Raw genomic sequence first — 24,123 nt, forward strand, 5'->3', positions numbered from 1 at the left:
TGTCTAATTTAATGCATTGGGTTCTTCTTCCAATAGTTTGAGATGAGATTTCTGTATTTTTTAAGCATATGTTTTTATCCCCAGTCTACAATACCCAGTTAAACTTGGAATTTTCTTAATTTCTTGATTGTTCTGGGAAGATGAAGTCACACAGTCTCCTGAATTCTTTCAGAGTTTATTCTCCATTTGCAAGTTTTCCTTCAGGTGAAAGAGATAAGTCTTCCTAATTTTGACATAGGTATGCTATACAATTGCCTCTCTTAAATTTGCAAGTATCTTGTTTTTAAAAAAGAAGAAAATTTAACCACAGTTGAAAAGAAATTAATTCTTAGTTCGTAGTAGCCAGGTAGTTCATTTGACTGTTATAAAAGGTTTCCATGTCGATTTGAAGAGACTGGGTTTTACACTTAATTCTTCCTGTCAAGTCCAGTGTTGATGCTGAAATGATGTATTTTGAGGTTTGAGCATGAAAATATTGACCCTATATAATATTAACTGTTTATTCAGTTCTGCTAAGCCTCAGATGTTCATAATATCATGAACATTAGATACTCTGATGCTTGTCTTAGGGCTGTGTGACCCTGTTTTAAAAGGTGTGAAGCACACAGAACTCTACGACATATAAAGAGTGTTCAATGTGCCTGAAATTTACACCTGGCCCTCCTTGATGTACTGAAGATGCATCAAAATCTTTGCCTAGTTTCAAAACGAACAATGCAAGCAGTTTTAATCTGTTGTGTTGAATCATTCAAAAATGCAGATCTTTATAACATAGCACTGTTGTATTTTTTTAAAGGTTGTTTAATTTTCTAATGTGCATTTCTGTGTGATCCAACAGGTTTTAGCTGATGCTGTTGCACGCTTGGTTGTAGATAAATTCTGTGATTTGACAGAAAATTTCACTTCTCCACATGCACGTAGAAAAGTCCTTGCTGGAATTGTCATGACAACAGGTAAAGATAAAAAGTACTGTTTTAACTGTCTAAACACCAAAGCTTTGTTTGTATTCTAAGAAATTATGTTCTTTTTTTTTCAGTCAACCAATATTGAAGTATATGCTTACTGTTTAATCTGGAATGTGCACTAAATATAGGCTAAGGATGATTAGTCTGTTTCCTGAGTTGCTGTCTTCTGTGTAGTTGAGGTTTCTGAGGTAACTCACAGTCTACAAAATAGATCTCTTTAAAGTACTTTTTAGAATGAAGTATGAAATTTTTTGAAAGTAAGTCTAAAATACATTTCATCACATTGTTCACACAGGTGGCATCCTTGTTTTTGGCGTGTTATGTAGGATATTATGGTTGCTTTCCAAGTGTTTAAAATTTTGCACTTTGTTTAGTAAGTTGTGCTGCATTTCATTCTAAGTGTTTTGTGTCTCAGTTGTTCTGGTGAAAAAGAAAGCACCTGGTGTTTCAGCAGCTGCTTCTAGTATGCAAGTGCAAACAGTAGTATTGTCACAGGTCTCTGATTGCTGTCCTGAGATACGTGCTCTGCCTGAACACTGAGAACAGGGAATCTTTATCCTAAACTGAATTCTGTCTCTGAATTTTCCTTAGGTTAAGGTTTATCTTTTTCTTCAGTACAACTGATCCTTTGCAGTGGGCACTTCATTTTGTGCGTGTCATGAGGTGCCTCCACTAAGCTGTACAAATCAGACCAAGATCAGTGATAAATGTACAGTGACATTTCTTTTGGATGGCCTTTATGCAGCTATGTGCTGTGAGCTTTTTTCTTGTTCTTTTGGGTTGCATGTTAGCTTCTATTTTCTTGGGTACTTATGTCCTTATGTGGAGATATTTGTAGGGGCCTTCCAATTTCATTTGTGAGGTCTGAGGGTGCTAGTTAAGGTAGAAAGTAATGCATACTCTAGAACAAGATTGTGACCTGGGAACCTTTGGCCCAAGCCATGTTGCCAGATATCTCTGGTTGGGTTGACCCTGTCCAGCAGCCAAAAACCCACACAGCTTCTTACTCAGTGCCCTCTTTCAGGGAGTGGAGAGAAGACGGAAGGAAGGTGAGAAGTCTTGAGGAAGTTTAATAGGGAAGCAAAAGCTGCTTGTAGAAGCAAAGCAAGATAAGGAAGCCACAAGATCACAAAGTAATTCTGCAACAGTGACTGTTGTAGAAGTCTTACAAGTATGACTGAAGTAAACGTTATAGTTTTGACCATTTCTGACCAACTGCACCACTGAGCTCGCAGATGAAACCAAACTGAGTGATACATGCTAGAGGGAAGAGATGCTATCTAGAGGGAAGAGATGCTATCTAGAGGGAAGGGATGCTATCTAGAGGGAAGAGATGCTATGTAGACGGACCTGGACTGGCTTGAGGGGTGAGTCTGTGCCAACCCCCTGCACTTCAAGGCCAAGTGCAAGTTCCTGCATCGGGTTTGGGGCAATCCCAAGCACAAATACAGACTGGGTGGAGAATGGCTTGAGAGAGCAGCCCTGAGGAGAAGGATCTGGGGGTTGTCCATTGATGAAAGCGTCAACAGGAGCCAGCAATGTGCACTTGCAGCCCAGAAGGCCAACCATATGCTAGGTTGCATCAAGAGAAGCATGACAGGCTGGAGAGCTGGGCAGAAAAAAAATGAACAAAAGCAAGTGTAGAGTCTTGCATCTGGGGAGGAATAATTGCATGCACCAGTACAGGTTGGGGGATGAGCTGCTGGAGAGGAGCTCTGTGGAGAGGGATCTGGGTGTCCTGGTGGATGACAGGTTGCCATGAGCCAGCAGTGTGCCCTTGTGGCCAAGAGGGCCAATGGCATCCTGGGGTGCATTAAAAAGAGCGTGGCCAGCAGGTCGAGGGAGGTGATCCTCCCCCTCTACTCTGCCTCGGTAAGGCCTCATCTGGAGTACTGTGTCCAGTTCTGGGCTCCCTGGTACAAAAAAGACAGGGATCTCTTGGAAAGAGTCCAGCGGAGGGCCACAAAGATGATGAGGGGCCTGGAGCATCTCTCCTATGAGGAAAGGCTGAGTGAACTGGGTCTGTTCAGCCTTGAGAAAAGAAGACTGAGAGGGGACTTGATCCAGGTCTATAAATATCTAAGGTGTGGGGGGCAGAATGGCGAGGCCGGACTCTTTTCAGCGGTGAGTGGAGACAGGACAAGGGGAAACGGCCGGAAACTGCAGCATAGGAAGTTCTACACAGATGTGCGAAGGAACTTCTTTACAGTGAGGGTGACGGAGCACTGGAACAGGCTGCCAGGGAGGTGGTGGAGTCTCCTTCTCTGGAGATGTTCAAGACCTGCCTGGATGCCGACCTGTGCGACCTGGTGTAGGGAACCTGCTTTGGCAGGGGGGTTGGACTCGATGATCTCTGGAGGTCCCTTCCAACCCCTACAATTCTGTGATTCTGTGATTTTGTGATTCTGTGACCAGCAGGATGAAGGAGGTGATTTTGCCCCTCTGCTCTGCTCTCGTGAGACCTCACCCAGAGTATTGCATCCAGTTCTGGAGCCTGCAACACAAGAAACACATGGAGCTGTTGGAGCAGGTCCAGAGGAGGGCCACAATGATGATCAGAGAGCTGGAGCTCTAACTTCAGAGGGCTGAAGCCTAACGTTTCTGACATCCCTAGTTTCCATGAAATATTATATGATCCATAAAAGCAAGTACTGTGTTTTTAATACAGGTCCTTAAATGTAAGCTTGTGAAAAATTCTGCTGTCTTCTGGATGATTTAAAGTGCTGACTGTGAATGTCTTCCATCACTGATGACTTTGTATTCCAGGTAGATTCCAAGTGTGTGAGGAGTTAAGACACCAAAATATTTCCGGAAGCCCTTCTGATCAGAAACTGATAGAGAGGAAAAGGATCTGGGGAGACCTTATAGCAGCCTTTCAGTCCTTAAAAGGAGACCTACGGGAAAACTGGGGAGGATTCTTTATCAGGGAGTGTAATGATAGGACAAGAGGTAACAGTTTTAATCAATAAAAGTGAGGTTTAGATTGGATATAAGGAAGAAATTCTTCACAATGAAGTTGGTGTGGCACTGGAACAGTCTACATATAAGTTATGGGAGTACTCAAGGCCGGACTGGATGAGGTTTTGGGCAACCTGGGCTGGTGGGTGGTGCCCCACGGGTAGAGGTCCAACCCCATGGCAATCGTTGGGACTGGATGAACTTTAAGGTCCATTCCAAGCCAAGTCATTCTGATTCTGTGGTTCTGTGATTCATAATGATGACCAATCATGAAGAACATGCTGTAGAACTGTATTTCTTTTTTCTTTTTTTTTTTTTAAATTTCATCCTATTTATCAAGGTTGTATTGTATCTGTGTCCAAGATTACCAGAAAAGACATTTGCCGAAAGAATCCAGACTTAGTTAACATGTAAATGCATTTTGATTAACTGAAGAACTCGCTTTACATGGTGTTAGAAACAGGCTTCTCATAAGTAAGTTCAGTATCTGGAGGATGCCTGGACTCCCTTGCACAGCTGTTCTGTGTTGGATCAGTGAACTGGTTTCCCACTTTTCCACCTGCAGTAGATGGGGCAACTGGCCTCATCCATTTTTGTCAAGGCTGTACTTCAGTGAATATTTATTTCATAAGCAATGAGAGCTGGTAGGGCTATCCACTTTATGGTGTAATTTTCTTTATTTTGATGGATGTATGTAAGGTTCTGATCTATCTTTCTCAACTCTTAATGGAGCTGACTTTTTTTTTAATTTAATGACAAAGGTAGTTGTTTGTATAGAAAACACAGAAAATATTTTTAAATTCTGTTGTGCCAAATTATTTAACATCAGGGAATGCATCTCAAGAAGTCCTGTACTGCTGATAAGTTCTGCAGTGGCTTAACACTCAAACTTCCTTCATTGTCTAGTTTTACCTTTCATGTTTCAATTTCTAACTTACCTGAACTCCAAAACTCTCAAGAACCTTACCTGAACTCTCAAGAACCGTAGGCCATACTGGATAAGTCTGTATAAACCTTTTGCTTTTAAGAAAGAATGAGAAAGAATCATAAGAATTTTTTTTTTTTTATTTTAAAAAGGAACAGAGTAAAAAAGAACCTTGTGTGAATTCTACAGGAAGTTCTCTTGCTAGGTTGTGATTTTAATTGTATCTTCTAAAATTTTGTTTTTCCAGGTACGGATGTGAAAGATGCTCTGGTAATAAGTGTTTCTACGGGAACAAAATGCATTAATGGTGAATACATGAGTGATCGTGGTCTTGCATTAAATGATTGCCATGCAGAAATTATATCCCGCCGGTGCCTGCTTAAATTTCTGTATACACAACTCGAGCTTTATCTAAGGTAAGCTTATGGGAAGATAAGCTGACTTCATTCAGTTGAAAAGCTGCCAAAAATGTATCTTTGAATAATTTCAGTGTGAAATACTTGTTCTAGATTGCCCCGCTGAAACAAACTGATGTGTAAAGTACCACTTGTTGCATTAGAATGTTTAACTGAGAAGTATGACCTTTACCCTAAAGTTTGACATGAACAGAGCCTGTATTTGGTTCACTGTCAATCCTGAGAAGGTAAACATATAAATCAAAGTCATCTCAAGTAGTCTAAAGCGTGATGTTGTTTTGTTTTCTGAGAAGTCTCCAAACCCCACTGTGATAACATAAAGGACTCTCTATTTATCTTCTCCACTGACTTTTCATTTTGTAATAACTTGTTGGAGTTGCAAAATTTCCAGACATCCTGTGTTTGTTTTTAATGCCTGTTAGGACTGAGCAGCCTATGTTGTTTATGTATTAACTTTCTTTTTGACTTAAGCTGTATTCTCTGTTTCAGCAATAAAGATGATCAGGAAAAATCCATTTTTATCAAATCAGAGCGAGGCGGTTTTAAACTGAAGGAGAATGTGCAGTTCCATCTCTATATCAGCACGTCTCCTTGTGGAGATGCTAGAATTTTCTCACCACATGAAGCAGCACAAGAGGGTACGACAGCATAATATTATAGTATTGGTGTTTAAAGTATTATTTGAACATGTGGAAGTGACATGGTTGAAATTCAGGCATCTTCTTTCCTTTTAGTGCAGATGTGTATTAGTCAAAGATCTGAGCTGTTCTTACTGTATTGTAGAATTTAGATACAGGGTGATCATCCACATGGTCCACATACTGGCCTTCCAATATTTGAAGGGAGCTTATAAACAGGAGGGGGAACAGCTATTTATGAGGGTGGATAGTGTTAGAATAAGGGGGAATGGTTTTAAACTGAGACAAAGGAGGCTTAGGTTGGATATTAGGAGGAAGTTTTTCACCCAGAGGGTGGTGAGGCATTGGAACAGGTTGCCCAAGGAGGCTGTGGATGCCCCATCCCTGGAGGCATTCAAGGGCAGGCTGGATGTGGCTCTGGGCAGCCTGGTCTCTGGTTGGTGACCCTTCACATAGCAGGGGTTGGAACTGATGAGCACTGTGCTCCTTTTCAACCTAGGCCATTCTGTGATTCTGTGATTCAGCTTAAGAAGCTGATTGCCAGCAAGGATAAGCCAGTGATTCAGCAAGCATTCTTACTAAACTAATCTAGCCATCTCAGTGTTTCTATTTTTAAAGGTTGTTCTCAGTCCTGATCTGTTAATTGACTTCATTCTAATATTAAAATGCCCAAAACACTATTTTAGAAGTGCCTGCTGACCGTGTTTCCTAATGCAAAGCTTGGTTTTATTGCAGTTTTAGAAGACATTTTGCATGTCTTGCTGTAACTAAACTGTAAGGAATGATAGAAATTGTTATGCAGACTTTAATAGACTCATTTAATGCTCATTTAATGCTCTATGTAAAATTGAGAATGTTTCTTGGTTGATTGTAAGTAACTTTTGTCATTTAGATCAAGGGGACAGACACCCAAACCGCAAAGCAAGAGGACAGCTACGAACAAAAATAGAATCTGGGGAAGGGACGATCCCTGTGCGCTCTACTACCACCATCCAGACATGGGATGGAGTGTTGCAAGGAGAAAGGCTACTTACTATGTCATGCAGTGACAAGATAGCAAGGTGAGAGACTAAAGAACTGTTTTTTCTACTGTTGCCTTTTATTGCTGAGTAAGACAGGAGGGATGCATGGCAGCTATAATGAATGCGCAGGCTGTTGATTGCTTTCATTGCTTAGCTGTAGCATGTCTGCAATTCCAGTGATAAAGCTCTGATTCTTCACCAGCAGTTGGTGTCAGACCTCCTGCTAGCTTCAGAAGTGAGATGAAAACATTATGTGTAATTTCAGGTACTTCAAGTCATGACAGCTTTGTTTTGTATTTCTATCAAAGGAAAACATCAGAGGAATTCCTTTTCCCTCCTGTTCCCAACATAGCCTTAGCAAAAGGGTGTGATAAATATATTACTTTAGTTAAATTTGAATTAAATCTTCTGGTGGTGTACAGCCTTGTGTACCAACGGGACATATGTATTCCGTGGACAGATTTAGATTTTTACTATTGTAATAGAGAGAGTATTTATAAAAGTATAAATATATATAAAGTATAAATAAAAAAACAAAGTATACTTTATATATATAGTATATATATATGCTTATGTATAAGTATGTATATATGTGTCTGGTTAATTGACGGGCACTTTTAATTTCTAACTTCATAATTATTTAAATTTTAGTTTCAGTATTTTTACTGTAATTAAATATTTTGTTTCCAGTATGAGTCCTTTTATTTATATTTTATCCAGTACCTTCTTTCTTGTCATTATTGACAGTGAAATATTGAGAGACTGAAAGATTTTTTTAAAATTGGGAATGGACAGATGATAGCCCACCAAATTGAGAAGTAGTATCCTTAAAAAAAGTATCAGAAATCTAGGAGAGCTGCTGGAAAATTGTAATTTTTTAAAAATGAGTCTGTTTGTGCAGACTCTTTTTTTTTTTTTTTGTGTGTGTGTGTGAAATAGATAGGAAATACCAAGTTTTTTTGGCTGAATATATTTCAGTTGTTTTGTAAGTAAAATAGCTGTGCTGTTCTGTCTAGTCAAAGTCTGATGCAAAATTTATTAAGTGTATTTTAACATTGAAAGATATATTTCAACTAATTATGAACTGTGTACACCAAATAAAAAAAGTACAGGATGAATTTTAAGTAATTGCTTTTCTCCTCTAGTCTTGTCTCAAGTAATCATCCCCACTGAAGAAAGACATTTTACTTTAGTATGAATCCCTCCAACATTAATGATTAAGGCCTTTCACAAGCTAGGGCAGTAGGTTGTTGAGAAATAGTTCTACAAAAGTGACATTGAAATTTTTTTAATAATATTTTCAATAATTTGCAACACTGGTTTCCCAGCTTCATATCAATGGCTTCCTCTAACCATCCAATGTGGTATTCAAGCTGCATTCATTGACTTCTATTATCGCATCATCATTGCTGTTAGTGAAAATAAAAAATGAAGGCAGTTATTGAGCTAGAACACATTTGACTATTTTGTTGATTTTGTGTGATGCAGAACAGAATCCATCTCTCGCTTGCGTAGCTAGCTGTCAACTGTCCTTGGGGCTAATGGGAATAATTTTGTTTGTGCCAGTGAAGGAAGCAAATAGAACCCTTTGACACACAACAAAGACTGTATGACGGGTAAGGAGGCCCAAATTTTCATATTCTTTTTTTTCTTTACTTTTTTCTTTTTTACATTTCCCTGACACTTATGACCATGTTTTGTCCATTTAAATTTGAAAGAATGCATTGCTTTGTAGTTTCCAGCGGTCAGTACTCCAGAACGCCCTCGCCCCGTGTGCTTCCACTGATGTTTCCCAAAGGTTCACAGTGCCGGCCTGGAAAACACGTGGTTAAGTACTGTGTGGAGGATTACATGGGCAATCCAGAACAGGAAGACTCTTTCTGTATGAACAGCCCTCTCTGTGTGGATTATATGCATAAGCCAAGCTATTATTTTCAGCCTCCGAGTGCTTTGTTAACGTGTGCTTTCTAGCACCTTGCTAGAAGGGTAGGAAGGGCAGGAAGATCCGAGAAACTTGCAAAATTTTTGCTAAGCTTCTTTATCCTGCAAAGAAGGGCTAAAAAGTAGAATTTCTCCAGTGACTGCTGCTCATTACAATGATGGGCCAAGCCCACCATTAGAAATGGGTGAGATCTAATGCAAGAGTGGATGAGCATCCTGGGCTGACTGTACGTTGGCAGGCTTAGCCATCTCAAGCCAGGGCTTGTGTTGTGCCACGGGCTGAGGTAGCACGTGTGAAACAGCTCTTGAATCTGCTGCTTTGCTCCAGCTAGCTCAGCTCACCTCATTCTTCCTTAGCTGGTGGCAGATACTCAGCATCCCTTTCTCTCCCAAAGTCACCTCCTTGGAAATCACTTTCTGCTTGTTTTGGGAAAGGCAGAAAAAAGAGAAAAAGTCAAGAGATTGATAGCTGTGCTTTAGGCAGAAAGGAAATGAGGGGTGCTAAACTCTAACCCTTAATGATTTCACCATGTAAAAAGCTGTGGAAAACAGCAACAGGCCTGTGTAGGTAAAACAATGTACTGTCATCTGGCTCAGGAGCATTTGAATGGGATTATCCCAGTGTCTTGGTGACATTTCAGAGCAACTTTATTCTATGACAAGAATACCTGTTTGGTGGCATTATATGCATGCATTTGTTTTAAAAAAAGATCCCCAGCTTGTTCCATGCTACTTCATTATGCGTATTTTTGTCCTTTTTGATGTTTTTCACCTACATTCTTTTGAAGCTTTTTGGCTTCAAATAAACAGTTATTTAATTTCTCACCAAACATTCAAATTGCTGTCTTGATAAGAAGACTTAAATTGCTTTTTTTACCCTATTTCCTTGCTAGGAAGGCTCTGGGATCACTTAAGAAGTGGTTTAATTGAGAAGTGGTTCAGTTGTGTAAAGGGGAAGTCATTGGTGCTCTTCTACCATGGTAGAGGGAAAAATATTACTTCTTTGCTGTGCAAGAACATCACATACCTACGTACTGACTTTGATTTCTGCTATTTACAATGTAAAATCCAAATGGAAGTTTGTAACTCTGTCTTTCTGTTTATTCCCTTGATGGCTGGCTTCTCCTTCTTGACCACACCACCTAGGTGGGGACTGATGAGGTGGTACAAAAACAACTAGAAAATTCTCTGTGCGCTCACTAAAGGCTGTATGTTCAGCAGCTGCCTTTGGAGCCTTTTTTGAGTTTCTGAGTTATTCTAAATGGAAAGCTCCATGGCAGAGCTGGTGTGCTTTCTGAACAGCACTAGGAAGAACATTTCTTCTGAGCAGGTCTTAGTCCACGTGGCTGATTTGAATGCCTTGCTTTTGATATGTGATTGCTGTGTAATACCTAGATTAAAAACTTCAGAGAAAGAGGTAGGAAACCACCACCCAGTGTGTATCGTCATGTAACCATGCAAACCAGTGACATTGGCTTAGTAGCATGCCACAGATCCAAACAACACCAGAAACACTGGGACAAATCAGAGCTGTCTGTGGCCAGCCTGGATGCTCAGCTGCAAGTGAAGTTAAATCTTATTGTCTGTAGTTGAAAATCTGACCTTGGGAAGAGTAGAAAGACGCTTTTGAGAAGGGCTGCTGTCAAAGACTGTGGACTTGTGTTTATTGATGTAAATTGTGGTGACTACGCCACCTGAAGAAAAATACTGACTGCTGTACATGAAGATGTTGCTGCCTTTCCGTGGCTTAAGAAGGGAAGACTGATCATAGAGACCGAGTTAATCTCTTCAGAAAGCAAAGAGAAATCAGGTTTACACATGAGAGAAAGGATAGAGAGGAGAGAGGGGTTAGGTGAATGAAATCAGCTCTGCTTGTTCCATCTGCAGGGAACAGCATGTAAGTGGTGAATGTACAAGGGCTGCTCCAAAAGTAATGCTTCCTATTTTATGATGTTGGCCCACGGTGTCAGAGGCAGATGGTGGTGATATGGCAGTAGATGTTGAACCTTCCCACCAATATTCTTCACATTTTGATGCTGTGTGACAGATGGCAGCAGAGGGGCATCTGACATGGAAGTGTATGTGAAACAAAGGTGTGCTATTAAATTCCTCCTCGAGGAAAAAATTGCACCCACTGACATTCATTAATGCTTGCTGAACGTTTATGAAGACAAACAGCAGATGTGAGCACAGTGAGGTGGTGGGTAGTGCATTTCAGCAGTAGCAACAGCAGGCCACTTCTGGTGCAGGTTCTGACACACATGGCATGCAGACTATTGTTCATGGCTGGTGCAAATGCATAGCTAATGATAGTGATTATGTTGAAAAATAGTGTTTTGTAGCTGAGAATGTGCTCTATCAAGTAGTGTTATTGTGCTCTTTGTATCTGTTGTAGTGTTGTTTCTGTGGAAATGATACCTGTAAATAAATTCAAGGCTATCAGCAATTAAGTCAAACTCCTCAGCAGAACTGTTGTCTTCGGAAAGTTTTTGTTCTTGGATCAATTTTCCAACCTGAGGAATAAAGAGAGCTGTGATTTTTACATGTTGCTTTTATTTACCTTTTTACGCTTAATTTTTTTTTTTTTTTTATAATTACTAGAAGAACTTTAGAAAATGAGGTGCCCCATCAAACATGGTTGTGGTTCTACAACATCTTAGTGAGCCTCTGGTATAGCCATAAATTACTCAGTGACTGTCTGAAGGAACTTCTGTGTCACAAAAGGCTGCTCAGGATTGCAGAGAGTCAGTTTAGTACAAGTAAACAATCCTTTGAGCTTACTGGCACCACGTCAGGTTGCCTTCCCTTGTGTTGTGCATCATTTCTGTAACTGCAGAGGACAGGTGAAGGGATATCATGTGCTACTTGACTGTGGGTATCCCTGTCTGCACAGGGTGCCCTAGCTTCTCTTGCATTTGCCAGCCATCTCATTGATGGAGAGCTGTTCAGGCAAATAAAAATGGCCTTTCTTAGATACTGAACAAATCACCATTAACTGTAGTGACTTTGAGACACTCGACTCAAAAGAGACAGCTCTATTTGACAGACTGGAACTAAGTCTTGTGGCTTGTGCTTTGTATCAGTATAAAAACTGGTATTTAGAATGTCCATGTAGCTTGAAATTTGATAAAGCTTGTGAAAGAAGATCTCTTGATTCTTGTGGTAACTTAAAATCAGAACATTCAGAACATCATATGAGTGAATATCATCAAAATATGCCGCAGAGGGCATATCTTTTATGCTCAGACAGACAAATCTTCCTGCAAAAAGTTTTACACAGGAGGATGTCTCTTTGCTTGCTGAGGCTGTCTTCCATGAAACTCTTATATATATATATATATAAGATATATATATAAGATATATATATATATGCCTGTAGACATGTCGGTATTTCCACTGACATAACGCAGCAGCCATTTTCTGCTTAATGTTGTGCTTTTTTGCGCTTTTTTTTTGTATTGCTAATGTGGTGCTGTTCTCCTATTTTGATGTTGAGAAAAGGTATTGCCTGGGTCTGGTTCACTCTGGTCTGCCCAATCAGATTTGGACCAAGGATTAAGTCATTTTATGTGGAAGTTTTGTATTTTTGCCCATGGCTGCTGCAGAAGATATTTAAATTACTGAATTAGTGGTGGAGAATTTTCTTCTGTTACCCCTTTCTCCAGCCATCAAACTGCTGTACCTGAGCACTGTTCCATGGCCAGGATCTGCATGCAGTCTGGTGCAGTGTGGAACTGCAGTGGAAAGGTTCCTTTCTGTATTAGAAATTCAGTGTGAGCACAGGAAGATTTGAGTTTGCAAACTTGATTTACGCAGCTTCAGCTACTCAACCTTTTTCTCATGCTCCTTATATACTAATGTGAAGAAAAAAATTGTATTTTTAGGTGTTTCACTGCTTGGTAGAAAAGCTGAATTTATCAACATTTTTTGTAATGAATCTTGCACTCTGTACTCTGCACTTCATGATTTAGAGTGAACCTATACAGTCCATTCACTTCGAAAGAAATTGTGGTTTCAGTAAATTGTAGTACTAAATTGGTAGCTTTTGATAGTTGACAAATGTTCTGACAAGTCCTGCTTGTGAACTGGGATGAGTCAGTTTTACTATATCAGGTTTCAGTAGGCCTGTGGCTTTTTGAAAATGGATGCATCGTATTGGTATGGCTTATTCTCAGGATGTATCTGTCTGTAGAGGAGGTTTTAGTGTATGTACTAATGGGAGTGAGAAATTCTTGTTAGCCAGAAAGAGGTACAGCCTAAATAGGAACAAGAAAGTCTCTGTGTAATCCTTCCTTTCTGCCACTGTTGTAATGTATAAAATTTGTTTTAAGTTTTGCGTTTATCTGAGACACTGCCAGTTTCTAAAAGTATGATGTATTTCTCTAGATAATTGCATATTATTTCATTGAAACAATTGAAATTTAAAGCAAATGCTATAAACTCAACCGTCATCCAACCCCAGCCAATAGATTTTAAGAGCCTAAGGCTTTGCACATTTGAGTGTTTTCTGCAAACCTTGTTCTTGCAGCAAGCCAATTGCTCTGAATCCAGTAGGCATACACCAAAGTGGTAGTGGTGAAAAAGCTCATTCCAGCAAAACCAGAGGCATGGGCAGTTACTACAGGATAGCAACTGTAGTACAGGTTTGTGTAGTTCACCTTGCAGAAGCTGTCTAAGTATCCAAACTCCTCCTCTCATTTTAGATTTTGAAAGATTCAAACTTCAGCTGTCATTTTCTGTGCCAGCTACAGATGGCTGGGTGTGGGAGCTGGAAGGAAGCAACAAAACACACGCTCTAGAAATATTGAACATGGAAGCCAGGCAAAGGATCTGGCAAAAGTTTGGTTTAGGGAGCCAGAGGTATACTCTGGCCTTTAAAAAATGTCTATCCATCACTCAAGTACTGTTCAAGAAAAATAAAAGCTGATATGCCTAACCAAAAGGGGCTTAAACTGTATGTCTGTAAACTTCAGATAGAACTGTAGGAACCTAATTTGCAATACTTACTCTTGAATTTTTTCCAGATGTTTCTTCCATAATATTATCTGCCTGTGTTAGTAGTCCACATGCTTCTCTATGCTTCTTGTAGATAACGCTGCCAATATCAAGACACTATTGCAGTTGATTTGGCACTTGAAGTTCCTCTGTTCCTCTAGTCATGGCAAGATCCAGAGAAGGGTGTCTAGAAAGCAATAGTTTTCTCTTGATGCATTTAATGTTATGCTTGACTGTTTTATGCATTTTCACCATCAGAAAAAATAGGTCTTTATTCAATGTAACATGTATACTTCATTTTTAGTTAGTACAGTATTTTTATTCATACATCAGGGCAAACTTTTAATGACAGGTGAGTAAGCTAATGCACACTTTTTTCATTTTCATCCTTAGTAAAGATATGTGAATAAATTGTTTCATTGGGGTACAATTTTTGTTCTACTCTTTTTTTAACATTTTGCAAGCCAAAATGTGTAGTTCTATTTTTCAAAGTAATGAAACAGTTGTACTATACAGTTACTAGCTGAACTGATGATGATGTGTAGCCATGCCCTCCAAGGACGAGGTACAAGGTACTCTGTTAACATAGTCCTCTTTTCTTAGGGACACTTTGTAAGACAGTTTAGGATGTACATTTTGGTCTTGCCTTCTGCTTGTGAATCCAGTTGTCTGGGTGTTGCAGTTGTACTCAGTTAAACAATTTTAATAGTGCCAAATTGTTTGCAAGTATACTTCAAAAGAGAGTACAGTGGAAATACTCTATAGGACACTGAGGTTTTAAAGCGTTCCATACGATAGTCACGTACAGATTGGGAGCTAAAACCTGATCAGATTAATATAGACACAAAAACTCTTCAGTATTTTGCTCCTATGTATGCTAGACTTGGTCCAGTGTAGATCACAGTTATGCAGACAGGGATTTTTTATTGGAATCTGTGGAACAGCTGAAGTAGGCCAAGAGTATATGTGCATGGAGACTGCTTTCATCCTGCCCATGAGTATTGCAGCCAAGTACAAATATCCTCTTTGGCAGCAGGATGCGGACAGTTTGGTTAGGATTTAAAGAGTGAACTTTCCCTTACAGTGATGAGGTACTGAGGTCTTGCAGACACAATCCTTGCACTGTGGGATGAATGGTTTGTCCGCTGTCAGGTATCTTGGAGGCACCAGCTACTGTTTGACTGAGGATCATAGAATCACAGGATCATTGAGGTTGGAAAAGATCTCTAAGCTCATCTAGTCCAACTGTCCACCTACCACCAATATAGCCCACTAAACCATGTCCCCAGGTACCACATCTAGATATTTCTTGAATACCTCCAGGGATGGTGACTCCACCTCCCTGGACAACCTGTTCCAGTGCCCAGTCACTCTTTTGGGGAAGTTTTTCATAATGTTGATGTTACAGTTTGGCTTTCTCTGATTAAATGATCCTATCCATCTCTTGGATTAGGCTGCAGCTGCAAAATGAATCACCAGACACGTTAGCAGGGAAATATGGTAATGGAATTTGTTCCTGATGAGGACGCTGTCAGTAGACCGTGGTTGCCTTGCTGAGGATTTTGCTGAGCTGATCTCTGCAATTCTGTCAGGTGTCATAGCTGTGTTACCATAGCCATGTTCTGTTCAAGAGAGGAAGGGTTGAAAGCCCTGTGGAGAAGGACCCAATGGTCCTGGTGGATGAAAAACTGAACATGAGCCATGAATGTGCTCTTGCAACTCAGAGGACTGATGGTATCCTGGGCTCCATCAGAGGGGGTGGGGGGCAGCAGGGACAGGGAGCTTGATTGTCCCTCTCTACTCTGCCCTCATGAGGCCACATCTGGAGAACTGCATCCAGGTCTGGGGCCCTCAGTACAGGAGAGATGTGGAGCTGTTAAAGAGGGTACAGAGGAAGGCCACAAAGATGGTTAGAAAGCTGGAGCACCTCCCCTATGCAGACAGGGAGCTGGGCTTGTTCAGCCTGGAGAAGAGAAGGCTGTGGGCAGACCTGCTTGCGGTCTTCCAGTATTTAAAAAGGAGTCAAGTCAACTTTTTACAAGGGTAGACAGTAATAAGACAAGGGGGAATGGTTCTAAGCACAAAGAGGGAAAGTTTAAATTGGATGTCGGAGGGAAGTTCTGTGCAGAGAGTGTGGTGAGGTGCTGGAACAGCTGCCCAGAGAGGCTGTGGAGGCTTCATCCCTGGAGGTGGTTCAAGGCCAGATTGGATGGGGCCCTGGGCAGTCTGTTCTAGTAGCAGATCTGGAGATTTGCGGCTGTGCCTGTGGCAGAGGGAACTAGATAGCCCTTGGGGTCCCTTTCAACCCAAGCCATTCTGTGATTCTGTGATTCTGTGAAAGTCTGGTCCATTGTGATTGACTGCTGTTATGTCTAGCAGATGTTACTTGTTCCATTAAAAAGAAAGTTTTTTGTTTTGTTTTGTTTTGTTTTGTTTTTCCCTCCCTCTTAGGTGGAACGTATTGGGTATTCAAGGAGCCTTACTTAGCCTCTTTGTGGAGCCAATTTACTTCTCTAGCATCATCTTGGGGAGTTTATATCATGGGGATCATCTATCCAGAGCCGTATACCAGAGGATAGCAGAGATAGAAGATCTACCACCTCTTTATACACTCAACAGACCTTTACTTAGTGGCAAGTATCTAATGGAGAGAGCCGTACCGGTAACTAAGTCTGTTCCAGTAGCATTGTGATTTTGCAGTTTGTTGGAAATATGTCTTGTGAGTAAATTGGTTTCTGGTTACAAAGCAGAAGATACAGTGTAAACCTAGCAGGGATACACAGACAGAGATACCATAGCAAGAACCCATGGTGAGTTAAAAGATGCCAAAAAAGCCAGGATATGAACTGAAGGCACTTTCACCTATTTGCCATCTGGAGTGTACCTTAGCAACAGGTGAGGCAAGTTGAAGGCCCTGGCTTAATGAAACCTCTTGTCATCTATGGATAGTGCATTAGCTCTCATTTTCACTTCTCTTACAATTGCAGGTATTTATTGAATAGCTACGTCATTTATCAGTCTTCCAAGATGAAAATATTTGGCTCACAATCTTTAAGCCAATACCCAACTGAAAGTGGATGAAGAGACAATCTCAGATGTTGCTGATTGTATTTTATTTTGTTATCCATCTCTGTTGGTTGCAGAATTAGTTTTAGTTAGCACAACACCCAACTTGTTTGCTTGACCTAGCTGTCACAATATTTTCATTTTCAATTCATAGTTAATGCACAAATGCTGCATTTAGAGCCTGCTGGAATGTCCTGGAGAAATATTTTTATACCTTTTTAAGTATTAGCTGACAGACAGCAGAACAGCCAAACAGCCAACCCTGGCAAGTAACCAGCAGCTGCTGTTGAAACTTCAAGCATTGTTCTTTAGTACCACACAGATTCTAGACTCCAGTGGGGCTGAGAGTATTTGAACTAATTTAATAAAATAATAATTTAAGTAAGTTAAAAGTGAAGTTCTAAAGTGTCTTAAAATCTAAAGAAAAAGCTAATTACACTAATGTTGTGAAAGCTTTAAAACTGAGATCTGTTATACTTCCTGTTGTTGTGTGTATTGCGTTGTTCTGTAGAGCCAGGCTTTTGTCACGTCTGTTTATTTTCTAGGAAAAAAAGTTAAAAAAAAAACAACCAGTATTTTAAAGCATGTTTGAAGTTTGACATTTTAAACATGAACATTTTAAACATGACATTTTAAAAATGAACATAGGGAGCTTGTTATGTATTTAATTTATTTCATAAGGATTCCCTGGACCAGAACGTACTATAATTTTAAGTGACATGTATATCCTTATAGTAGCAAGTAAGTAATAAAGACAACGTGCACAGTTCCAAATATTCTATTGTTATATTGACCTAATAGCTGATGTGTGGAGTGTTGCTGATATCTGATGTCTGGGAATTTTAAGAAATTCTTCAAGACAGCAAATTTGGAGCAGGGCACCTTGGCTTTGTACAAATCTTTTGTTCTGAAATAGTGTTAGATGACTGTCTGTCATGACACAGCATCATCTGTTTAAATAGCTCAGCTAGAACTCACTGGGCAGTAGAGAGAATTCAGAAGTGTTCTCAGCTATTGAGTTTCATGAAAATGCATATCTCAAAATGCACAGGAGCCTTGCTTGAGAGGAGACACTCACAAGAATTAGTCTGATGGATTTTCTTGTGCTGGATTAGTCTTGAAAGCTAGTTTTCTGATCTGTGATGTTGGATTCAACTGGGGCCTAGGTGTAGCTACACATCTACTGTTTGACTCACTTATTTCACAGTGTACTCTTACATGGAAATAAGCACAGCAGGAGTAGCTCTCCCAGATTTCATTCTCTACCTTATTTGCGCCATTGTGGGATCATTACTTGTTTTTAATAATGTAGTCAACTAAAAAAGAAATAGCTGTTCAGTTATGGCATTCTGTCTTTCCTCATTGTCTCCCGAAATATTTAAATGGAAATATTTAGCTGAGAAAACATTCTAAGAGCTGTTTTTTAATCTCTTACAAGGTGACTTTTGTGTCTGCAGGGACAGTTGCGTTAAGATGAAGTTACCTACTCTACTGGTAAAAATAATCTTTCCATCAAATGTTCTTTCTTTTTTCATAGGAGATTTTCTATTTATACATCCTTTCCTCATCAAGTTAATTGGAAGCATACATATCAGAGCAGCAGTTTTCCAGCTGAGAGTGCAGGAAATTCCTCATATGTATTACCAGTTATTTATCTTTAGTTAATTTTATCTGCTTTGAAGAGAAGCTCCAATCTGTGAATGTACCTATGCGCTTTTGCAGACAGTCTAGATGCAAAAACTCAATTCATATTTTGTATTCAATAAGATGTTGACAACCATGGAAGAAATTTCTGAAGATTTTAAATATTCGTGCTTCAGCAGCTCTCTGAATGACTACTGTGTTTGCTTTTTAATTTTATTGAATTAGCTTGTTTGCTTTTTACAAAAAAAAAAGAAAAAAATCCTTCAGCAGACTCTTTGGTGATTTTTGGAGTTTCCTGGCACTTATCATCTCTTCCACTTTGGTATTTTTAGCCCCTTACCTCCTTTGGATGAAACTTGCTGCGAGCTCTGTCAGGCTTTGCTAGTATGTACACACTGGCCCAAAGAAGTGGTGACCTTTGATTTTTCTTATTAGACCTGGTTATAAGAATATCCAAGAAGTTCAGAGTGATGTTCTCTAAAATATTGTAGTTGTAACACTTTTCAAAGGAGAATGAAACACTCTACTTTCTATCCTATCTTTCCCTCCCATTACTAGTCTCAGTTAATTGTGTTGCGTTCATGTCTAGCTCTTGAGAGAGAAGATATGATCTACCTAAATGACTGTCAGATGCTTTGCTTTTGCAACCTTAGTTTCCTGTTCATGCTGCCTGTGATCTGCCTGCAGAGACTCCTTTGGCATTTTTCCACGGTTCATGCAGATAAGTGCTGCTTACCAAGGTGTCGTTTTAGTGTACTTGAAATTCAGAGTCATTTTTGTTTGTTATGACATCAAAATGACCTAAGAAATGCAGTTGTGTAACTGCTGCTGAAATACACTGCACTCTGGATGTTATATTCAATGCCATCTTTATTTGCAAATCGCTTCTATACAGCCTCCACTGCATGAGCAAGGCAGTAGAGAAATGTAAATTGTCTCCAGTCTTTGCTGAAAGAATTGCTCACACTCTGGACGTGTTGGTCTGGGGAGGGAATCACTCACTAAAGGAAAATGTAGGGCAGAATTTTGTTTTTTAAATGGAAATATTGCTTTTTCACAGTAATAAGAAAAGGAGCAAAAGGCCTTTTTTGTGATACTGACTGTACGATATCCGATCACCGTGCTTGTTCAGTGGCACATGAAACAAGAAAAAGTAATAGCACAGATATTTTTAAGTTAAATTAAAAATGTGACGGACTCATTTCTCATGTGGTAGCCATGCCTACTCTTGCCTCAGTAGGTTTGATAAGTTCTCCAGTATGTGCTGCCTTAAGCAAGTGACTATTTCACATCAGCTTCATAAAACAAGCCTGAATTTACATGCATATGGAGAGTCAGAGTTTAGATTCCTTTTGTTTCTGCTCTCAATTAATAGTTCTTTTATGTGTAGAACTTCTATTATGTGACTCGTGGAGTGGTAGGGTTTGTTTGCTCTGTAGTGTTTGGTCTTTAGTGGCACAGAAGCAGTTGTGCATGATCCACTCCAGTTTTCATGCGACTTGGTGCATGGATTTTTTGGCAACCATTCATAATGAACAGCAGAAGTTGTGACAATCTCACCTGAAAGAAACTGGAAAATAAAAATAAAGGAAACTGTCATTCCAATTCCTTTTTTTCAACTCCTATTTTAAGCAAATGTGGAATGGTGGGACTGTTTATTATTTCCTTGGCATACTGTCTGTTGGTGACAGTGACAAGGTCGAAATAAGCCAAGCATAAAAACATGTCAGCATCAGAAAATCCAATATTTCAAAATGTTCATTTAGTAAGTGAGGAACTGGTTATCTGAATTTTGCTTTGTAATTTTGCATCTAGGACCTCACAGCTCTCACATACTCTCATCTTTGCATCCTACAAGTGGGTGCGGGACCCAGAAGTGCTTTAAGACCTTTAAGTGCTTTAAGGGCCAATAAACGAGTCCTGTGCTTATCTGCTTTAGGCTGACTTAACTTTGTTAGGTTGTATTTCAAATACCATCAAGAAACACATCTTGCCGCAATGCTAGTGTTGAATTCATACAAATTTACTAGATTATTTTAGATGTAAGTCCTAGCAGAGACTCAGACTAGATACAAAATAAACTTTCAAAGAGTTATATTAAAGTAAAAATGGGATTCTTATTTATCAGAAAAAGAAAAAAAACACCCCTGTCTCCCGTCCCTTTCTCCTCCCCTCCTCATGAGAAATTGAGACATATGAAGTTTCGCCATCCCTGTAATGTGTGTGAGGCCACCGTGCTGCACAGCCATTCCACAGTGCTTAAACTTAAGTGAAACTTAAACCACTCGCTGTGCTGATGGCCCTGGCTGCTGCCTGGGGACGTGTTGAGAGCATTCCTGAGACATGCAGAAAATGGGCTTTGACATTGGAGTCCTTCAGTTGCTGTTTCTGGGCATCTTCAGCAGTAATGAGCATGTGAAGTGGAGAGGCAGCTGAAGCACAGCTGGATTTATGAGAAAAGAGTCAAGTGTCTGCTGGTTTTGACTTTCTGCATAGGATGCTGAGCTTGGGGCTTATTTTGTCTAACTTGGATGCCCAAGCACCTCTGGCTATGTGTGTGCTAGTTGCACCATGCCCCTGTGCAGTTGGTAGGAAGGAAGTGCTCTCAGGCAAGACATCCTCTGCTGGTGAGAACCAGAGTGAGGTCAGACCCCCCTCTGAAGGTCATTCCTCTTCTCACAGCTATAAGGAGGGAGGCGAATCAATAAACGGAAGTGTTACTGGTTCCCAGCTTGTCTTTCAGGCACTAAGGCTTGCATTTGAACATGTAAAACATTTATGGAAGCAGCACTGCACTACCGTTGAAGGCAGTCGTATTTATGTAGAAATAATAGTAATTCTAATGAAACATACTCTACAGCTACTGAAATGTGAATGCCTTCATGCCTTAGTTTACAAGACATTCTGTCATCTCACACTACTGCTCTGATCTAACTCCATTTTTTTACGAGGGAAAGTGAAAAAACACTTCTAAATAGGATTGACTGCTTTAAATAAGATTGCAGTTACAACCTGTTAGCTGAACTCTAATTGTTTGTGCTGAGACATGATGAGGGTTCATCATTCTGCACTGGTTTTAAAGTGCAGACATAGGGAACCATACATTTAGCTACTTGAACTCTTAGAGCAGCAGAGTGAAAGGGAATTGATGGGACAGTTACAGCTAGGGAAGCTTTGCTGGATCTGCGCTGTCCGGAACTCTGCTAGTGTTGCCAGTGAGTGGGCTTTGAGGGCAACGATTACCTTTTGCAGTACTCCAGCAGCATTTCTTCTTCATAGTTATTTGCAGGTCAATAACTCATGAATTGGTTTGCCCTGTAAACCAGACCAGATATTCCTGATTTGCGTGTTGTCATTTAACCCAGCAAGCTGCTAAGTACCACCTGGCGGCCCGCTCACTCCCCCTCAGTAGGGTGGAAAAGAGAATTGAGAAAGATAAACGTGGGAGAATTCCTGGGCTGAGAAAAGGACAGTTTAATGTGAAAGAAATAATAAGTTGAAATTAAAAAGAAAAAAAAAAAAAAGGTGAGGAAGGCTGCTCACCAGCAGCTGACCAATGCCCTGCTGGACACAGAGTGAAGGCAGCTCCTGTGGCCAGCTTCTGCAGCTTTTATTGCTGAGCATGGCGCCCTTGGTATGGAATATCCCTTTGGCCAGCTTATATCAGCTCCTGGTTTTGTCCTGTTTTGTTCCTTGTGCCTCCTGGCCTCCTCACTAGCAGAACAGTGTCAGAAGCAGAACTGTCCTTGATTTGGCGCAGCAATGCTAGGCAACTAAAAACGTTGGTGTATTATCAATGTCATTTTCATCCTATGTTCCAAACACATCACAGTGCCAGATGCTCTGAAGAAAATTAACTCTATCCCAGCCAAAGCCAGGCTAACATGGCAAGGTGCTAATATCACTGTCCACATGGAGCTCTACTACAGTCTTCTACGTAATCCTCCACTGAGAAAGCTGGTTTCTTGTTTCTCTCCCGATGTTTACCTGCTGAGCTAGGAATGACAGAGCGAGAGGGGATTTTTAATCACGATGAGAATGAAATATACATGGCAGTATTTCCATGATTTAGTGAAAAATCTGCAGGAGAATGTCCCCATAAGGAAGAATTGCTTGTGGCATGATTTCAGTAGCCTAGTAAGAAGAATGATCAGCAGTTAGTATTTATTGTTGTCATTAATTTTCTCTTCTTTCAGGTATTAGCAATGCAGAAGCACGCCAACCAGGGAAAGCACCAAATTTCAGTGTAAATTGGACAGTGGGAGACAGTAGTCTTGAAGTTATTAATGCTACAACTGGCAAAGATGAAATGGGGCGTGCATCTCGCCTCTGTAAGCATGCTTTGTACAGCCGCTGGATGCGTGTTCATGCAAAGGTATATATTCCAGCATGGAACATTTTTCACTTCCAATTTATTCTTTATGGCATTTCCATGTGTATCTTTCTGTATTCAGAAGCTATTTTTTGCACCTGTCTTAAGCTGAGCCTGATATTAGCTACCAGTCCGCACCGTAATGGAAAATAACACATTCATTTAGGTTATTTAGTTGTATAACGCCTGGTACAAAATGCATGCGAGGGTCTGATAATCTTTGGTTATAGCTAAGTAAGCAAAAGCTCTTACCTCCTTTCCTTTTGCCTTCTCATTTTAATTTCTTTGGAAATACAATCCCAGTTGCGCTGAAATCCAGCCTATATTCACTCTGTCCTTAGAAAGAAAAGAGCCAAATAGTATACACGAGCTGCTTTTCAGTGTCTAGATTTTCTCTGCCAAAGGACAGAGGTAATCCAGAAGAAGCTAAAGGCATGCTAATCGTAGTGGAGCTACCACAGCACTGCTGAAAAGTGAAGTCCAAAGATTGCTTGTCTCTGTATGTGGTTTGGTTCTACAGGAGGGCACGGCTTGCAAGAGGGGAAGTGTGGATAGTTGCAGTGAAACTGAATACAGAGCTAGAATGGCTGGAATTTATATTGTGCTTTTGGCTTGTTGCCTTTGCCTGTACATTTGGTTGAGTAGTTCATTACCTTTTCTAATTGCTATTTTCATAACTCAGTTGCTTTGCAAATATTGGTCTGAATAAATCATTTGCTCTCTTCTTTTCTTGTCTCTTTCATCTGCACAGCTTTCGTCCAGCTTGCGCTTGAAGATCTTCAAGCCTAACCTGTACCATGAAACCAAGCAAGGAGCCACTGAGTATCAAACTGCCAAAGAGTGTTTATTTAAAGCATTCCTGAAGGCAGGACTTGGAGCATGGGTGGAGAAACCCATAGAACAGGATCAGTTTTCACTCACAGTCTAATTCACAGTCTGCACGTCAGTTTGGAAGGGGAGTCGCTTTGGAAATCCTGGTGTCCAGCATTGCTTTCTGGCATCTCCATACCTGTTAAAACATCTTTTTACTGTTTTTTCTTTTTCAAAGCTTGGTAGTAACTGTTTTGGTTTTGCCTAAGTATTGAAACTCAATGATAATCTGACACATAATTGTGTATTTTGTTATGAGAAAGTAATTTCTGGTGTATTTCTAGAAATACTTTTACTGTAGAAAATCTGCA

At 40.1% G+C, this 24,123-nt stretch overlaps 1 protein-coding gene across 1 annotated transcript in view; it reads left to right on the forward strand.

The window, feature by feature from the left end:
* The window catches only part of ADARB1 (adenosine deaminase RNA specific B1), a gene marked incomplete at its 3' end in the record, with an annotated part of 37,707 nt that extends 13,837 nt beyond the window's left edge, over window positions 1–23,870 (forward strand). Inside the window, exons 3-9 of the mRNA XM_079539432.1 lie at window positions 839–953; window positions 5,096–5,264; window positions 5,754–5,902; window positions 6,795–6,963; window positions 16,312–16,497; window positions 22,774–22,945; window positions 23,694–23,870. Of these exons, the coding sequence (XP_079395558.1) occupies window positions 839–953; window positions 5,096–5,264; window positions 5,754–5,902; window positions 6,795–6,963; window positions 16,312–16,497; window positions 22,774–22,945; window positions 23,694–23,870 (1,137 nt within the window). The remainder of the gene's footprint in view (window positions 1–838; window positions 954–5,095; window positions 5,265–5,753; window positions 5,903–6,794; window positions 6,964–16,311; window positions 16,498–22,773; window positions 22,946–23,693) is intronic.
* Window positions 23,871–24,123: the final 253 nt, after the last annotated feature.

The sequence above is a fragment of the Tetrao urogallus genome, assembly GCF_951394365.1.
Source record: "Tetrao urogallus genome assembly, chromosome: 8".
In the NCBI taxonomy this organism is placed as follows: Eukaryota; Metazoa; Chordata; class Aves; order Galliformes; family Phasianidae; genus Tetrao; species Tetrao urogallus.